General features: G+C 37.7%; 5 protein-coding genes across 8 annotated transcripts; 2 read left to right on the top strand and 3 right to left on the bottom strand.

Moving 5' to 3' along the window:
- The first annotated feature begins 1,378 nt into the window (after window positions 1–1,378).
- On the top strand, window positions 1,379–5,024 carry LOC113671573 (uncharacterized). The gene is made up of 6 exons (XM_027187819.2): window positions 1,379–1,537; window positions 2,750–2,894; window positions 3,436–3,510; window positions 3,722–3,796; window positions 4,525–4,605; window positions 4,764–5,024. Exons 1-6 carry the CDS (start codon window positions 1,530–1,532, stop codon window positions 4,785–4,787), a joined length of 408 nt encoding a protein of 135 aa, XP_027043620.2. The 5' UTR covers window positions 1,379–1,529; the 3' UTR covers window positions 4,788–5,024.
- LOC113671572 (uncharacterized) lies at window positions 4,884–9,280 on the bottom strand. Its single transcript, XM_027187818.2, has one exon. It carries the CDS (start codon window positions 7,355–7,357, stop codon window positions 5,837–5,839), a length of 1,521 nt encoding a protein of 506 aa, XP_027043619.2. The 5' UTR covers window positions 7,358–9,280; the 3' UTR covers window positions 4,884–5,836.
- LOC113671571 (uncharacterized) lies at window positions 6,747–9,766 on the bottom strand. The gene has a single exon (XM_027187817.2). The coding sequence runs from the start codon at window positions 9,764–9,766 to the stop codon at window positions 8,039–8,041; it is 1,728 nt and encodes a 575-aa protein (XP_027043618.2). The 3' UTR covers window positions 6,747–8,038.
- LOC113671593 (uncharacterized) lies at window positions 9,309–12,942 on the top strand. Its single transcript, XM_089185571.1, has 3 exons — window positions 9,309–9,426; window positions 10,650–10,765; window positions 10,942–12,942. The coding sequence occupies exon 3, from the start codon at window positions 11,097–11,099 to the stop codon at window positions 12,399–12,401; it is 1,305 nt and encodes a 434-aa protein (XP_089041697.1). The 5' UTR covers window positions 9,309–9,426; window positions 10,650–10,765; window positions 10,942–11,096; the 3' UTR covers window positions 12,402–12,942.
- A 2,995-nt stretch (window positions 12,943–15,937) lies between these two features.
- LOC113671395 (kunitz-like toxin PcKuz1) lies at window positions 15,938–18,686 on the bottom strand. 4 transcript variants are annotated; one of them, XM_089185623.1, is made up of 3 exons: window positions 18,487–18,686; window positions 17,020–17,249; window positions 15,938–16,146 (listed from the first exon to the last, which is right to left on the bottom strand). In XM_089185623.1, the coding sequence occupies exons 1-2, from the start codon at window positions 18,548–18,550 to the stop codon at window positions 17,023–17,025; spliced, it is 291 nt and encodes a 96-aa protein (XP_089041749.1). In that variant the 5' UTR covers window positions 18,551–18,686; the 3' UTR covers window positions 15,938–16,146; window positions 17,020–17,022. The 4 variants fall into 4 exon arrangements, with proteins under 4 accessions (XP_089041749.1, XP_089041748.1, XP_027043372.2 ...); XM_089185622.1 differs by having other exon boundaries at window positions 17,031–17,249; window positions 18,487–18,685; XM_027187571.2 differs by having other exon boundaries at window positions 17,031–17,231; window positions 18,487–18,675.
- Between the last annotated feature and the right edge of the window lie 126 nt (window positions 18,687–18,812).

Genomic DNA, 18,812 nt, shown 5'->3' on the forward strand with positions numbered 1-18,812 from the left:
GCTCAAATAAATCGAGTACATTTTTTTATGGACAACATGGTCAAAAAGTTGCCCAGTGAAGGAAAAACATTAACAGATGGATAAACTGACTGAACAGCTTTTCATTCAGATTGTACCGCTTAGTGATAGAAGGCTAATCTCAACTCGAGTGAATGACTAAGTCGAGCTTGGTTCTACGTTATCAATAAGGCTTTGATTTCATAAATTACTAAGCTTCCGTTAGGAAGTATGTATTTAATCCAGAGAAGAAAAGATTTATCACTAAACTCACATTCTAACTAAATGCCTCTTCCTTTAAAACTTCACCCAGTCGCAAAAAGTCTTCCGTTGTTTAGAATAAACTGAATCAGTCATTTTTGTCGCTATTTCACAACGAGAAGTTGACTCAAATTAAATAGCAAAGATTTAAGCGAAGATCTGAAGTTATAAAATTCTAGGCTTAGTGCTAAAGATAGCTTCCTCGGATATGACGAACACATAAATACTTTCTTACGTTCGAGAATCAACTGAATTTATTAAGGCACACTGACAGTGCTCGAGGCAAAACCAAAATCTAAGAAATGAATAAACTTGTAAGTATTAAAATGCCCTGTGGTGTTATCATGGGAGGTAGAAATTATTTTATTTCGGAAATGATAAACAGAAGTTATCAAGCGGCCTTGAAACGGATAATGACACTGATTTCTTCACAAAAGGCAAATTAAAACGTGGCTTTCTACTGCAAACAGCATAAAGTTAAAAAAATAAGAACAGCGTTGTTTTGTATGGTTTAAACGGAGGGGTTTGCACTGTGATTGGAGAAAAGGCTGTCGAGTTTGGAAATATACTTTTCAAAGAAAGGAAGCGAATATGTGCTCATTAGAAACCCAACTTGAATATGATTACCAAAGCTCTTCACAATATCCGTCATTGAAGACTTCTTTTTCATTCAAGAGGAGTTTATAAACCTTGAAAATTAATGTAAATGATACAAATGGGCTGGGAAGAGTTTTTATTGAATAAATTCTTTAAAATTTTTTCATTTAACGAAAATGTTAGCTATTTAGAGAAATTGGAACTATTATGTTTGAAAAAGATGGAAGCAATAGAAATTATGATGCGGATGTTTGGGCCGGTAAATAAAATGTGGCCTATGAACAAAGGAAATCTCTCTTTTCTTTTACTTCCACTGATTAATATCGGGCACAAAGAAATGATATTGAATGAAAAGGCGGAGTAGTAATTGTCGATAGGAATAAATAAACATACTTGTTAATGAGGTTTCACCGGATGCCCTTTAAACTGCTAATTGTAACCAGTGGGAGAACGTTTGTTCCGCGTCAGCCGAGAAGAACATTTTATTTAATGATGATAAGTGAGACTGTAATTAAAAATATAATTGAAGTGTTGACAGTGAAAATGCTTGGAGGGAATTGTATATTAAGAGCAGTGTTTTCAGCCGAGGCTCACTTTCAGTCGGTGCCATCAACACGCCACATTTTGTAAATCTGCTTCCGAGACGATTTTTCATTGACAAGGAACAGGAGTGAATGCTCAGGTAAGAAGATTGTGTGTGATAACATTTCATTTACAATGATGTTTGAGTATTTGTTTTTTGAGTGTTTTTTCGCATGGGCATGCTCTTGCCTTTCATTATCTGACTGCCGAGCCAAGTTTTTAAGATGATTCAAAAATGCTTACCATGAGCTCAAAGATGATGTTAGATGAAAACGCTTTCACCATTTTTTTGTGTCATGTGTGCTCTATTTTGTGAAGCTGGTCTGTTCAATTGGATAACACCCAACTAAAACTTGGTTTGTACCACGATTTTTTTTTCTATTTTTTATCATTTCTAAACTACATAAGATAAATTCGTGCTTCGCGTAAGAACAAAACAAAAAAGAAAAAAATAAAGAAAATAGACTTTGAGAGCCATGTGTTATGCTTAGGAAGAAAAAGTAAAGTTCCCTTTTTGCGGACCTCATGAAATAACAACTAATTTTTCATCAGATATTTTAAAATCTTCGCTGCTTTCTTGTGTAATTATTTGGTCGTTTGCGAGTACTAACGATATATTATAACAATAGTTTAGAGCACATGTACAGAATTTGTCACGACAAAGTCGCATTGTTCCTGGAAATCCTCTGATTTTCTTCTTGATTGCCATCTCTTGGCTAAATGGGTACCACCCAAACCAGATATTGAGTATTAATCGTTGTGAAAGTTCCTATCAACGATAAGATATTTTCAAGCTTTTGTGTTTGCGTCTTTCCCTTTTACTCTTTGTGTCAACTAGGTGCAAAATTCCTTCTTTTTTCATGTCACTTATTTGACTTTATCATTCCTGTTAAAAGCGCTAAAATTTGGGGATTACATCTTTATTCTCGGGATTTAGTTTTGCTCAAAGAATTCTCCTGCTTTTGTCTGGTTTATACTGAAGACAAAGTAATGAGTTTCCCACACTATGGAACACTTATTTTGAAAACGGTCATTAAAGATGGAGAAATATATACAAAAAAAACACAGGAACAAAAGATTAAGTATCCTTAAAAGTAAAGAAATTGTTAGTGCTTTATTTTATCTTAATATCCAGCTGCCAGAGTAAATCTATCGCGCACTTGCCTCCAAGGTCTTAATTAGCGACTCCTGATATTGTACAGAAAAATTTGGTGCGAGCCTGATAGGCTAGTGGACCTTGAAATAATGGCCATTGTAACCATTAATTATAAAAAGACGAAGAGACCTAATGTTTGTATGTATCTCTTTACAGGTCAATGATGTTTTTGAGACTTGCTGTCTTATTTTGTGTGGTTTGCTTAGCAAGCAGCGAAAAAGAGAAAAACTCTGAGGATCCGCCCGGCTTACTTCAAGCATTAAACTCTAAATATTTTGGTCACATCAGGGGCAAAAGAACGGTTAGTACATGATCGCTCTGTTAACATCTCACGTTACAGCCTGTAACCACGCACTGATATAATGATACAATACGCCTCGTGATTTTCATCCTATGAATTAGATCAAAATCGAAATTTTGAAGAAAAGGAGTTCCTTTTTATTGAAATCTTATGTTGTACTCAGATAAAAGGTCGGTGAAAGAGACCTCTATACCCAGCCATGGAAAAAAAAATCAGTTCTCATAGTAAAACAAAAGCCTTTTTTCGTGAATTTTTCCGACTGTAAAGAGGATTTCAAAGAATAGTGGCTAATGGAGGCGGCTCTACCATGGAAAATACACTGAATATCTATTTTTTTAAACTGTGCATGGTTTCCTTGTGTCGCTGAGCACTGATTTGCTTACATTCAAATACCGACAGGTACTATTTTAGTTAATCAGCTTCTAGTGTAAATGAAAAAACTCTCAATTAATTTGACATTTCACTGATCAAAACGAAAGGTACTTTTTACTTTTTTCGTTACAGATTATTCAATTAACTCGAAGTTCTCTTTATTTTAAAGGGCAAGGATGATTATCCACCCTTGGAACAGGCACTTAATAATGCTTATTTTGGACATATTCGTGGAAAAAGAACGGTAATGCCTGGCTTTTACTATGACAGTCCAGTGACTGCTTGTTTAAAGTAATCTCTTATTCGCTTAGTTTTGGCAGTGTTGAGCAACATATACACTATACAGCCGCTTGAGAAATGTGCGGTTTTTTGTCCAACTAGAAATGTTTTTGGATGAGCTTTAGGGATTTTACACCTGAACTGCAAGTCCTTAATGTCATTTGTTATTATTTCAGCAATCAGATGATTATCCGCCACTAGAGGAAGCTCTCAATTCAGCATATTTTGGACATATTAGAGGAAAGAGAACGGTAATTGTTTCTTTGTAGTTAAGAACATGATAACCAACGGTGAATGGGATAATAAGTTCCCTGAAGAACAACAAATTCAGCTGAACCGAACTTAACCCTGTCAAAGAGAGGAAACAATAACCAAAGATTATAACTGCAGTTGCCTCATTTAAGAAGGAAACATTCGTCAATGACTGTTGCCTGTTTTGACCTTCATGGTTCACATTACAATCTGGATCATAAGAGTTGAAAATCAGCGAAAATTTTCTCGTTTCCTCTTTGCAGTTCGCCTGAAGCATGGGAAAACCATGATAAGAGTTTCGAAATTTCTATATTTGATTTGCTGAACCAGCCACTTAGGTGCAGGATAAGGCATAACAAATGTAGTGCCCTGCCGGAAATCTTTTATCCAGCTTAATAACAGAGCTGATAGTCAAGCAGGTGAAATGACTCCCAGTTCACTTGATGGACGTGTCAACTTCTCCTAACAAGCATTGTATGAATCCTGTAATAATCAGTTAAGAGAATCTGCATTTGTTTTGCTTTACAGCTTCAAGGTTAGGGTTATAATCCTGCGCTTCGTGAAGCACTCAATAGGCAGTTTTTTGGCCGCTTTCGGGGAAAACGGACGGTAAGATGAAAAGTGAACAGGCTGGCTAAGGCATTTCGCGTCGCATAAATGAACTTAAATGAGAGTGGTATGCTCCTTTAAACTTTGGCCACCGCTGCATTGTGTGTTTGTTTTGCAGGGAGGCTGGGGATCAAACAAAGATTTATTGGAGGCCTTAAACAATGCTTACATGGGACACATCCGTGGGAAACGACAACAGGTACTAAATTGTGCTGACTTTGAAACGAGTAGGTGTAGCTAATTAAACAAATTTGATTTGTTTTTTCGTTCAATGTAGGTATGATAATCTTGTAATAGTTTATTTAATAGTTTACTGTATGATAATCTTGTTTCTTTTCTCTTTTGAATTTTTTGTAGGAAACAATGGATAAGTCAGTTTAATGACCACCTCTTGAAACCATGCCATGAAATTGCAATCGAAGACACTGCCAGTGACCATTAGAAAACATAATATGTACTACTGCCATGAAAACTTGCTGAATGCCAAAAAAGTATATTTATTTCCAGAAGATGTGTTTCATTACAGATTTTTAATGAATGGGCAAAGTGTCACATAAAGTCGGAACATTAGATTATGAAATAAGTGAAATGAATAAAAGTTGAGCAAAGAGACTACAACATCTTGTGCTCTCTTAAAAGTGTTATATCCTTAATGATTAAGTTAAAAAAAGACAGTTTAGCGATAAATAAATTTCATTTTAAAGGTATGCATTGTATATATGTTAGGGTTCAATTTTATCCTTGGTTCATATTTTCTTTTCCTTTGTTTCAGACTCATTATCATATATTACAATACCCAAAAACAAAAGAAGATAAAATTTTAACCAAGGATAAAATTGAACCACAACATATACATGAAACAAAAGAAACGATAATTCCGACAGCATACCTCAGATATGTTTCGAAGGGGCGCATTTCAATATTTCCTAATTTTTATCAACTCGTTGAAAAATTTTGACGCATTTCTGGTGTTAAACGGTCTGCATCACCGCAAATCGAACTTACTTCGCTCCAGAAATGTAAACTTTCATCATTTATTCACTTATTTAGTTTTGTTAATCGAACAGCACTCACTCAGTATTTCCCATCTGTATTTGTACAAAACATAATCAATCAGTTTCCTTCTTGTTAACTATTTCCATCTACTCGAGGCGGACTCGGTGATCAACATCAATTTATCCTGGTCCCGTTCTGGTGACGTGATCCCATAATCATGTTTTGCCCGAAAGCAGGAATGCCTTAAACTACGATTAAAAAGCAAACACGGTCGGTACTTGTACAAAATATACGTAAGCTGTTTCCATCTTCCTAACCATTTCAATCTGCCAGTTGTTTGTATTTCGTGATGCATTTTTTTTGTGAGGCTGCGGTCCCTACCCGATCGTAACAGACACGTGATCAACAGAGCTTTGTCTAGGCTCATTAGTTTGTCACAGTTCGGGTTCTGAGCCTGCACTCATGATACCGCATAATGCAAACTTTCCGCCTTTTACAATCTTAAAACTTAGTTTGTGGCTTCCTGGTTTTACTAGACGCGCTACATTAACGACTCGTGTAAATCCATATGTGGAATACGCATCAGCATAGACGCTGTTGTTACGTTTGTCCAATGAAACTTCTGCTTTTCCTCCATAACCGTTTGTTCGGAAGGCTATAAGAACATCTCTAGTTTGATTATCCCCAGGAATGCCATTAAAAGGTAAATCAATTCGTAGTTGTAAAATAGAGTCTACTTTCTCTGCTTGCCATCCACCAAAACCATCAGTCCGCACAGGCCCGAGTTTATTTTCCCATGAACTGCTTCTATAAACACCGATAGGTAGATTTTGAATTCGTTTAAATCCCGTATTTTTTATTTCTGTGACAGAGAGGGATGGATTAAAGAAAGTGCTACTTACGTCGGGTGTGAGGCGAGTGTAACAGAGAGGGCCTGGAACAGATCCCCCTTTGCCCGCAAAATAAACAGGTCTCGGTAAGTCGACAAATCGTAAATAAAATAGCCCTCGATTGGTATTTGTTATGGTGTTTGATAAAGCTTTACGAACGCTATTGATTATCATTAAAGCGATTTGTGCATGGGCAATATTACCACTATGAACTCCATCCGCAGTGAAAAACGCTGGAATTTGTGTCTCTCGATCATCTGAACATAACGACTCGTGCATACTGAAACTTGTAATGCCATAATGCCAGGCTAGCATAGTCTGCCCGTGATTTTCCAGGTTGTCACACATGGGAATTTTATTATTTCCGGGAGTAAAATTGACGTATGCCACTGCCGAGGAAGATTTTTCCCTAAGTATCCGCCTCGTAAGTTTTTCAAGAGATGACGCTCTTGGCTTTTGAGAGTCCTTAAATTGAAGATAATCGTTTATTGAAAGCTCAAGGAGGATAATGTCTGGGCTATCTTTAGGTCTCATTAAAGTTTTGTAACAATAATAAAAAAAGTCGCTAGCAGTTCCTCCAACGGCGAGATTCTGCAATTTGATGCGAGATCCAGTAAAAGGTTGTATGGCCTTCTGCCACCAATCGACAAACACACGATAATAAATTCCTTTTAGATTAGAGAAATCGTTGATTAATCCACCTCCAGCCGATGTTGATCCACCTATTACAATAAGGCCAATATCTTGACCGAGTAGAACTTTTTCCATAAGATTTTTAAGACGATATTCTGTTGTTCGTCGTTCAACAATCTGGTTGTTATACTTTTCGGCCGTAAGGAACAAATCTTCCAAAGACTTCAACTTATCCTTGAAGTACCAAACTTCGAACGGATTTCTTTGAATCGAACGCTTGAGATAGTAGATTTTGGTCAGCTTCACTGCAGGTGGTTTGTTTCTTACTTCAGGCTGCTTGTTATGTAAACTGGAATGACAGTCTTTTCCTATTTGTGTTGATGTTTCACTGTACATAACTTGAAGGATTAAACAGATCATTTTATGGAACATTTTAGATTTTTGTCTCAGGTTTACGTGGAATATAGTTATTTTATATGTCAAGTTAAGTTTGAAAAGCTTTCAGCTTAGCTTAGTTAACCTGTCTTTAGTGTGTGCCAAAATTACAACCTGCAAAAAGTTTCAGCTATTATCGTAATTTGATGATGAGTCCCTTGACGATGACTTCAACTGCAGTAGACGGGTGAAGATCACTTGTCGATGTTACAGGTGTTTATCACACTAAGCGATCTTCAGTCATTGTTAATCGCCACAGATATTTTCACACTCAGGTTAATGACATTGCTATCATATCAAGATATCCTCCAGAGAAATATATTCTGGGCAATTTCAACTAAATTTAGTCTCGCTAGGCTAAGTCAGTCGCACCAGCAGCCCACGGCTAACCTCATAGCCCACTGCCTGAGGCCTCCGTTGTGTTCGTGTGCCAAGTAAAGGTCAGCGTCACCTCACCAAACTGGGGGACTGATATTATCAAAGTACCATAAGAACTCACCATCATTTGCATTGCATTGTAAGCGACGATGACCTTTGTTGGACAAGACAGCAGGGCAATCGACTACGGACTGCGAGCTCTTAGGCTTTTTTAAAAGGCGGCAGGTCTGCTTTTAGCAAGACCCCGTTTATTAGCCCAATTTCCATATAATCTATCAAAATAATCATCTCAGGAATGTGTCATTTGTAAGTCGGTCCAGCCATAACACCCGATAAAATGAACACACCTGGGGTTTCTGTTCTTATACTAATCACATGCCGCCCGGGCATTACGTGACTGGCAATAGTGTATAGTTTAGTGTGACCAAACAGTGAATAAGTGGTGACTAAAATTCCTCTTTCTTCATGTTCATTTAACCACACTTTTGCCTGTCCACCGTTGCCGTGCGTTCGAACAGCTATTGCCACCTTTCTTGTCTGAGTTGCAGCGTCCATAATGCACTGCCTTGAGAGAGACGTGATTGGTATAAGTATTTCTAATTCCAGCATTGAGTTTTTAGACTTGGACTTCCACCCACCATAAGCATCTGTTCTGTGAGTCTGGATTTCACCAAATTGCTTAACTTGACATGTGGCATTAGGTAATACTACATTGTTGATAGCTATTTTCTGAAACCCCTCAAATCCAAAATTTCCGATTGCTTTTACTTGCAGACTTTGATGTGCTGTGATGTTTCTTGTACAGTCGGGTGTTATTTGAGTGAAACACCTGGGGCGTTCCCGCAGATTTTGACGGTAACTCATGAACAAGGTTTCTGGAAGATTTCTAAATTTTAGAGGACAGTCTGGTAATATTATCCTATCGCCAATTGATGGAAGTGACACTTTTTCAACAGTTACTTTCACTTTTTTGGTTGTGATTAAGCTTTCGAGCACGTTAAGAATTAATTGCCGCACATGGGTTATCATCATAAATGCCATTTGAGCATGGCCTATAATGCTGATGTGATTGCCGTCAGTTGCAAACATTTTGGAAAGCTTTTTCCGTTTTCCTGCAAAACCTGAACATAGCAACTTTCTCAAGCTAAACGTTGTTATTCCATAGTGTTTAGCGAGAAGTGTCTGGCCGTGGTTCTCCAAATTGTCACATTTTGGACGTCTAAGATCGCCTTGAACAAAGTTGACGAACATCACAGCGGGAGAACTTCCTTCGCTTAAAACTTCCCTAGTAAGTTGTTCCAGTGGCAGAGCCATTGGAAACATGGAGTCTTTAAACTGAACATAGTCATTCACGGTGAAGTCAAGAAACACAAGATCCATATCAGTTTTAGGGTTCAAAAAAACACTGTAACAAAAAGCATAAAAATTGCTGCTGGTTCCACCAATAGCGAGATTGTTAAGTTTCAAGTCAGACCCTGTGAGTGGCTGCACTGTTTTGCGCCACCAGTCACTTAAAACTCGGTAATAGAGGCCTCGTAGGTCTTCACCATCATTTGTCAGACCGGCACCTGCAGAAATTGACCCACCCATGATAGCGATGTTAATGTTCTCACCCTCCAGTGATCGTAGGATTACATCTTTAAGGCGATTTGTGGTGCCTTTTCGTTGGAATACGCCGCTGTCCCAAGGTTTGGAAACTATGAGCAAGTCTGCTTTGGACTTAAATCGGTTTTTAAAAAACCATGTTTCAAACGGATCTCTTTCAACAGCGAATTTTAGAAGTCTGAGCTTCACTGGAATTAAGTCCCCGTTCAACCTTGATCCGATAGAATCATCACGAGAATCAGTTTTGTGTTCCTGTCGTGAAATACTAGCCGCATTTCCCATGTAAAACCAGTGTGCAGTTTCCCTTTTGGTAATAAACACAGCCAACAGTAGCACAACGAAATGAGATCTCCAATCAAATCGCGACATCAAAGCTACTACACCAAATATTATTAGAACTGAGGCGACCATTAGATATACCATTTAAGTCTGACACCCGAACAATTATTTGCAGTGTTACTTCATGGATTGTGTGATCGCTGTGAGTCAGTTTTAAGTGAAATTATATGGTTCCTGTCAAATAGAGAAAACTGTCACCTGCTAAGTACCTAACTGGATTATGAGACACTTTGCAGTTACCCGTTAAATCTATTTTCAACACAGCCGTCATGAAGACGGCCTCTGGAGATCGCCTCTAAGACTAATCGCAATCATATAAAACTTATAGGCGGTCAATCTTTGAAAAGTAGAAAGAGCTCTAGTGGAAGATATTTCTATAAGATATTTCTATAAATTTCTATAATGGTTTTTCCACAGGAAGAAAATATCTGTGTAACCCATAAATCTTGAACTTTTTTTCCCAGATTCTCGGTGTTTCCTTTAAGCCAATTATTCCATGTAGGCCAACCCTTTTCGAGAATTGCAAAACGAAATCCAGTCAGATTAACCGTATGAAAAGTTCATCGTGTATGAAAAAATGAAAATTTGAGTGCAGCAGTGGCGAGGGCTGGCTCCTCGTCTATTTTTTACCCCAGATCCCCACGGTATTTTAGATATATGTACCTCTAAGTTCAGTGGTCTTTGATAGTGTATATTTAAAACGCCTCCACTCACGAGCTGTCAGTCGATGTGCATCTTCATCTTTGATCATGTTCTTGACATCGTAAGGCTTCGAAGTTAAGAACTGAAGTAAATTTTCATACGTAGTTTATTTGCTGCAGATTAAGTGGCGATCTCTGTAAGAGCGGTCCAAGGCGTTTCGCATCGGAAAAAAGTTTTGCCTCAAACTTTGCCCATTAAACTATCTTTTGTAGTAAGTAAATAAAACCACAATGGTTTCTGGATATACGTTAAAAATTTTTTTCAGGGCTCTTACAGCTCTAGGCATGTTGACAAAGGCACCTGTCTAATGGAAGTAGGCTTCAACACCACTGAAAAGGCAGGCGGCGGGTGATTAGAAACATTGGAGAACAAAAACGAAAAGTTAGTAGAATGTAAATATTTAAAACTTTAACGGGTACCTTTGCTGTGCATAAAACTCCCTTAGTAATAGGTTAGAAGCCCTTCATACCATTGTAGTGAGAGTTAAAAATTTAATTGAAAAGAGACGCACATGAATTGGAAGTATTATTTCGTTATCATCATTTTCTCTGTCGCAGATTTTCCTTTCAGCTTGTCACAAATTGGACAGTTTGGCTTCCAACCTTTTTCAGACCAGTTATCACGAAGGAAATACAATGCTCTTAAAAAATCAATCAAAAGAGACCCCTATGAAGTCTGGTATCACAAAGACAATTACAAATCCTTGGGGGACATGTCCATTACGCCTGAGATATATATAAAAGAAACTGTGGAGCGAGCATCAACCACACAGCGACTTCAAAATGTTATGGCAAAGGTTTTGCGCGGTAAGAACATTGGCTTCGTAGTCATGGGGGGATCTATATCTGCTGGCGGTGGATTAACCAGCGATTTTCCCAATCTGAGAGGGATATATTATCGAGTATTTATCGATTGGTGGCAAAAAGCCGTGCAGCCGTTTACAGGATCTGTCATCACACTACACAATTTAGCTCTTGGAGGGACTGCAAGCAACTTTTTCTCTTTTTGCTACAAAACCTTCATGAGACCTGGAGATACCATAAACATTGCACTCCTTGAGTTTTCTTTCAACGATCACATAGTTTTCAAAGACTCTCGACATTCGAGAGCGTTATCTCTCGAAAAACTTTCAAGGCAACTGCTAAGTGAAGAATCTTCCCCAGCAGTTATATTTGTGAATTTCATTGGTGGAAATAACGCAATTCCTGTGTGCGACAACCTAGAAAATCACGGACAGACTTTTCTGGCTATTCATTATGGTATTACCAGTGTTAGCACGCGTCAATCCTTATGTCCAAATTCGGGGAAGGTCCATGTTTACTCCATGTTTTCATCAGATCACAATCATGCTGGCATTTTAGCACATGCACAGATCGCAATGATGATTATCAACATCTTTCGTAAAGCTCTGCTAAAAGCCATAGAAAGTTCTGAACAGAACTTACAAAATCATTTAAGTTCATACCTATTACCAAAATCTGCTTTTTTTAAGGACGACACGGAAACTCTCCCAGACCCACTATGTTATTCTCTAATTACACCAGATGTAACTGACAGATTTTTCCGTCCTTCGCTTTATGTCAGGGAAGTCGCAAATATGGGGTTTACGAATATTCGTGGTATTCCTATCGGGTACCGTAAAGAAACTGTTGTACAAACTGAACCCGCACCAGTGCGAAATGATGGCTACAGTGGATGGAAAGCAGAAGCAGTGTATTCTACATTAAAGCTACGATTTTTCGTACCTTTCTCAAGATCTGAAATAAGCAATACCGTTGTCATAGCGTTTCGCACCACTGGTGGAGGTGGAAAAGCAAAGGTGTGGTTGGATAACGACGAGGCTGGTGTTATGGTTGACACTTCCTCTAACTTTGGACACACAAGGCTCATCCCCGTCGCCTATCACGTGCCCTTTGGAAGTCACGTACTGAATTTCAAGACAGTAAATGATGGGAAATTTGTGCTGTGTGGTGTAATGCTTGGAGCTAAAAGTCATCTAGTTAATGAGATGAAGTAAATGCATCATAGGAATTTCTATTTTCCCATCACTGGCGAGACGAACTAATGTAGGAGGGCCACGCTGGGAATCGGACGATGAGAAATGAAAGCTGGATTATGTTTTTCCAGTTTCCTATTTCAAAACCAACCAAACCTTTTCCAATCCTGCTACTCTTTTCAATGGATTAAGTTACTTAGGCTGGGGCTGTTTGTGTTAAGTGAACAGAATCGACTGAGATAATTGCAGGTGTAAAACAGTGTACATAGGGCGCGCTTAATATGTAAAGGAACATCTCATGATACAACTTTCTATGTTACAAATTTTGGATTAAAGTTAAATGTTCTTGCATAAAAGCTTTTAAATGAAGTCAAATTCATTGATGGCTATTCCAGAAAAAAATGTGCAAAATGGAGCTTGAAGCATTCATCTTAATAAAAAAAAAAAAGAAAATGTTATTCTACATGTACTAGGTAGCTAACTCCTTTATTTTTACGCTTTTCTCTCCATGAAAGCTTAGAAATGTTATGCGTTCACAAGAAATAAAAGAAATTCAATTCCATTCGGCTTTACACCAGTTCTAAAGTTCTGGGAAGTGTTATAGATAGTGACTGTAGAAATAAGTTTCTAGAAATTTCTAGAATTCTTAGTCATACTGACATGCACACCATGGACCTTTGTAGAACATTCTACTAGTTTAATGATAAATACTTAATAATTAACACCACTAAAATACTTGTGCGTAAGCTTCTGGAATGTTCTGGAACACTTTGTAAATGTATATAAGGACTCGGCCGTGTGATAATAGTAGTTCTTGTTGTTGCAGTGTGTAGTCAGTCGAAAGTAACTGTGGCTACGCTTTCATGAATTTTTTTTTTCTAAGTCCTTCTCGGACAGTAAAGAGAAGCAAAGTTTTCGAGATTCGCAACTCACTTAAGTAAAAGGTTATTTGCATTTCTTCTCACATTCTTCCTTGGTGTCAAAGTTGTTTGCATTACCATCGCACCCTCCATAAATGAACTGCTCACATTCTCCCGTATCACTGTTGTAGTAGAATCTTGGTATCGCTGCTCTGCAAGGGCCTTGAAATTTCGGCAGGTTACAGACTTCTGGATTTTTGGCATTGGTCCCAATTGAAACTGTCAACAAGACAAAGGGTTTCTGAGGATTTCTTAAGATTTATTTTTTAATCTATAGAAATTAGGGTTAACAACTGACTTTATAGTGCTTTGGATGAATTGACCAGACTGTCAGACTAGGAGATAGAAAACAGCCGCTCAAAAGGAAACGTGATCAATCTACAACAATCGCTCCAAGTGAATTGTGAACGATTTATTTGGTGCTCTGGCCCGACGTTTAGTGAAAGAAATACAAGTTTTGTCTTCCACCCCTGAAGTCTAAGTTAGAAACCTTTTACTATTCACTATAAAAGTGAGCACGCGAACATGATAACACCCTTTTAGGCTACTCACCTTAGTCACTGTCTATCGAGGAATAAACAGCGAGTAGCGTAGCTAATGAGATAGTAGCACTAATGATTGAACTCTAGTAGATATATTCTAAGCATTCTTAGCCTCGCTTTCGAGTCGCAAGTCTCTACTAAGTAAGGTTAATCACAGTACGGGAAGAAAATATAAACAGTCTCAACCCTCAATCCTTACTTCCGCTGAAATTGGAGTAGCTTTCGTTTCGACTCGAATAATCTGTAACCTCTACCAACCAAGAAAGCGAGGGGTCTCGGGGATAAGTCAGGTCATTCAAGAGAGAGCAAACTGTTTTTTTGTGCTCTTACCGTGGGTAAAAAAATGGGACACGAAAAAAAAATACCAAATTGCTATTTAGGCCTAAAAACTCTAAATGCGTTACTCCAGCGAAAAGGAAATAATTCAGAGTGACATGTAGCAATAATCTGATCATTGAACCAAGTCATCTTATCATGTAGTCCCTCCTCCCGCGTCTTGTGGTTCCATTCAAATGTCAGTGCTACCAGTAGAATAATTATTTGGAATGACACATTTACAAGCTGAAAAAGCAATGTTCACACGTAGTTTCCAAATGATTAGTGAGTCAGTTGCTTCAATTAAATTTCAGTTCAGTAAAAGCGCAGTTTATTAGTGGCGTAAATTTTTAGGTAACCAATTTCTGTGCCAAATTCCAGCAAAAATAAAAATACGACGTGGTACTATGAACTCATCGTTAGATAGAGTGGTCGAACTAGGATCAAGCGATATTTTAGGAGTATGTACTCAGGTATCGCACTGAAAATTATTTCATAAAAAAACAAAAACCGTTTTGAAAACAAGCAGTCGCCTATGTGCCTTTGAAGAAGGTTCACTTACTTACCGTACTGACAGGTTCTCTACGATAAAACCAAGGTTATAGATTTAACTTGTATTGATCTGTTTTTTCAACGTATTTCCTCGCGATGCCTATCCACCGAAAAATAACAGCTGAAGATGAAATTTTCTATACGTGGAATTCTAAAGCTTACTGTTATAATTTTGTCGTGTAGACACAACAAAGTCTATGAGTTTGAACTAGAGTATATTTCATTTCACGGCTACTGGACTAATCAGTTTGTATTTAAACACCCGCTCTATAAACTCCCGTTGTGAGCGCAATACGGAGTAATTAACTATCTTTTAAGCTTATGTTTGAAAATGAGAAGAAAGCCTGACAGATGTGTAACTTAAATCAAATAACAGAAGATCTTCGTTTAGATTAAACTTACCAACCGCGAAGACAATCAGTAGTAGAAAGGTTTTGGTCGTCATTGATTTCTTGTGTATGTAACGATTTAAGGGATTTTAAACTGAGTACTTCGAAATAATCCTGTGAGCAGCTTCGACAACAGAGTTATTTTGCAATTGAATAAACCACAGATAGGAGGAACAAGCACCATGAAAAGCATTGTTTTGTCACTAACTTGTGACAAATCTTTGACAGTAAGTGCGAGCTTTTCTTATCAATTTTTACGACGCGAAATTTGGTAGTGGGATGGTCGGATATTATGATCTCATTCTTATATTTCGGGTGCTAAGCTAAAGTACCCAATTCGTTATAATCGGTTAATCTTTTCGAGCTTTAATAGAGGGTATGGTAAAACACTGCCGGAGCTTATTGTGTACGGATTGGCCGTAGTTTGAAACGACAAGAGTACTGATAGTCCATTAAAGTTTTCCCCGGCAGTTTGGTACCTTTTTTAACTCCCGGATGGGGAAAAAGACTCCGAGAGTAAAGTCCTTTAACTGCCGAGAACACATCACAATGCTTCCAGACATGATTCGAACCCAGACCTCTGAATGCACGCTACCCTTTTGGCCACCCGATGTGCTTCTTTAAAGTAATGGCTCAAAATAGTTTTAAGTTATATTCCATGAAAAGGGTCGGATCGAAAATTTCTTGTTAAGACCACGAAATTCTGTTAACAATACTCTTGCTTATTAAATTGTAATGTCTGTTTCCACGGACACAGTTATTTTTTCGTAAAGTAAACGTATTCTGAGACTGGTTCAGTTGGAACACCCCAAGATAGAAACAATAAAGTACTAGTCGTATTTAATGCTACTGTGTAAAGCATAACCCTTTATTGATGTTCCTTTTCAGAATACGACAAGAATCGAACAGTTCATCTTGTTAATCTAGCAGAAATATTTCACCGTAATGACATTGTTATCATCAAACCATAATGAATGGCTTTCATTAGCTGAAAATTCGAAATTTATTTACTTGTTCCAAACACACTAAAGGTCACCATTGTTAGAACCTGAAAAAGAATGAAATTGTTTGAACAGACTTAGCTATTATAAGGAGCCCAGCAAGGTAAAGGTGGAAGGGAGAAACACTTCAGATTTTTAAATTTTATTACATTGAAATGAAATAAATTATATTTCAACCTGTTGTGGCTATTCACAAACTCCTGGCAAAAAAGAACACGGATAAAGAAGAATTACACACTTTTAATGACAAGCTAAAATTTGCTTAGTCACCAAAGTACTCTAAATTGTGGAGTTGGTTATTGTCACGCACAGCAATTGACGCTGTATAAACTAAAACGGAAGAATCGAAAAATTCTGAAATGTAACATTTTCTTAAACAAAATGTTATATCCCTATTTTGATAAGTTGAGGAAATCTCTGAGACTCTTTCCTTCTCATGTGTCAGTCTTTGATATGAAGAACTTTGAAAGAATTACACGAGTGGTTTCTAGATTAGTGGTTTGGTAAGATTAATTTCAAGATATAAGACAAGGAATATTGGGATCCAATTACGAAAAGGGTTGAAGAAACCTTGAGGAAGTTAACATAGGTTATATAAGAACAAGTAAAATCCTAAAAAAAATTTGAAGAAGTGACGTCTCGTAGAACCAAGACGCCATATACAACAGACCTCGCATGCAATTGGCAAGTGCATCTTCTAACCTGATACACTTTTGATAAATTATGGCCAAACTTGTTTTGGGTGAGTTTTCGAAAAAAGAAAAATCACTGTATTTCACGGTTAAACAGTAGATAACAGCGGACGGAAGTCTCGTATATCTAGTTTTTTTCCCTAAGCCTCACCCTAAATTAACCCTTTGGCGTAATAAAACGGCATTTGACAGTCCAGTAAGTGAAGGATAATAATTGTTGCTGCAGACCTGTTACTGACCACAAGCTGATTTGCATTCTGCCTCGCTATCAAATCTGTTATCATTTCCATCACAGCCTCCATATGTGAACTGCTGGCAGGATTTTGACCCAGAGTTGTAGAACCACTTAATAAAGAGTCCCCGGCATGGTCCTGTGACAGATGGTAATGAACATTTTCCACCATCCGCCAGCGCAGCATTTCTGGAGAATCTTGAAAAACCTACATAGAAAACAAAACCTGCGATAATGTCACTGAAAGGCATGACATGATCAGAGAAGAAAACCTGATCAAGAAATTTGAAGCTTGTTCTTGAAAGAGATCGTCAGTAGGGGAAATTTATCCCCAATCAGCGTCTTCAATTCTATTTCATTGAATTTCAACTTTTTTTCTTTGTCAAAACTTCGACCATACAGGAGTTGTCGTCAGCATGACGTCACGTTACCAATGGCAAACGGGACGGCATTGAAATATTCCATGTGGAATTTGGCTGTTAATCTCACGCATGGAAAACTTTGTTTTCTTTTGATTAACTGTTGACAGGATAATTATAAATGACAAATGGCTCACACGAAACGATGAAAAACATCCCTGTATGGTTAATTCATTTCTACGTTTTATCTGAGTCTCCCAATAAGCCCGTGCTTCGAGCTTTACGGGTAAAACCTGCTTCTTGGAAAGAAATTAAATGACTATAGAGGCAAAGAAGTAATCGAGCTACCTCGAATGGTAGAGAAAATTTTGCATAGTTGTCATAGCTAAGACTCGCAAAGGTGTGTTTTTAACCCGGTACCCTATAAACCTGATTGAGTTTCCTGAAGATGACAGGTTCTAAATAACTCGTCAATTTTACTGTTTGCACAGTTTACGACGACAATTATCTTTGGCCAAACAAAGCGGCGTTTGAAGTAAACGTATTCAGATATAGATGTGTCTTGAAATGCATTCGAAAGATTGTGCGTTTAAAAAGCACCGTAGCTTTTGTGTCGGATGAACTACAAAGATAGGGTTCATCGGTGTTAGGATGTTATTTTGACGGCATCTGGCCTGCGTTTCGATTTCCTTAACTCAGCGGAATAAATGGTGATAAACTCTGACGAATGCTGATAGGCTGTTTCCCATCATAGCGAAGAGCTGCTTTTTTTCTTAGTTAAAAGCAACTGTCACTCATAAACAATAAAAATTAATTGTAATATTGCTGTTAGTTACTTTTGCTTCAAGACTCAACCGGAGGCAAATGTGAAGTTTTGGCTAAACGCAAAATATATCTTTACGAATTTAGCCTAGATAAAGAACCGCTCTCTTTGTGTCTCGAAATTAACCCTGGGAAAGCCATGTGATCTTCATTATACATACAGTTTTAGACAAAGAAACAATAGCGCAAACAGTAGATTGCATTTAAGTCTACAGCTTTGATATAGAATGGTATGGTACGAAAATCTTTCCTAACCTTGCGCAGTAATTTCACTTTTCTTACCTGTCGCCATCAGGACGGCGATAAGCAAAACAGTTTTCACCGATACTGGTGACAATTCTTGCATTTCTAGTAACGACGGATGGTCAGAAATAGGAATGAATTTCCTCCAAGCAAGCGCTACAAATCGCGCTGGACTTTTCGAATCTCTAAAACGTGTAAAATGAACAAGGTTGCCACTTTATGTTTGTCGTTTCAAACCATATATGGAGCATTACATAAATAGAGTAAATTTAGGTGTTAAACCTTTCGTATGAAAACAATGAAACATCTGCTGCGTGCAAAAGCTGAGCAAAGAAAAATTAACTGGCCATTTGAAAGATTTAGTG

Source organism: Pocillopora damicornis, chromosome 10 (assembly GCF_964200805.1).
Source record: "Pocillopora damicornis chromosome 10, jaPocDami1.2, whole genome shotgun sequence".
NCBI lineage: Eukaryota > Metazoa > Cnidaria > Anthozoa > Scleractinia > Pocilloporidae > Pocillopora > Pocillopora damicornis.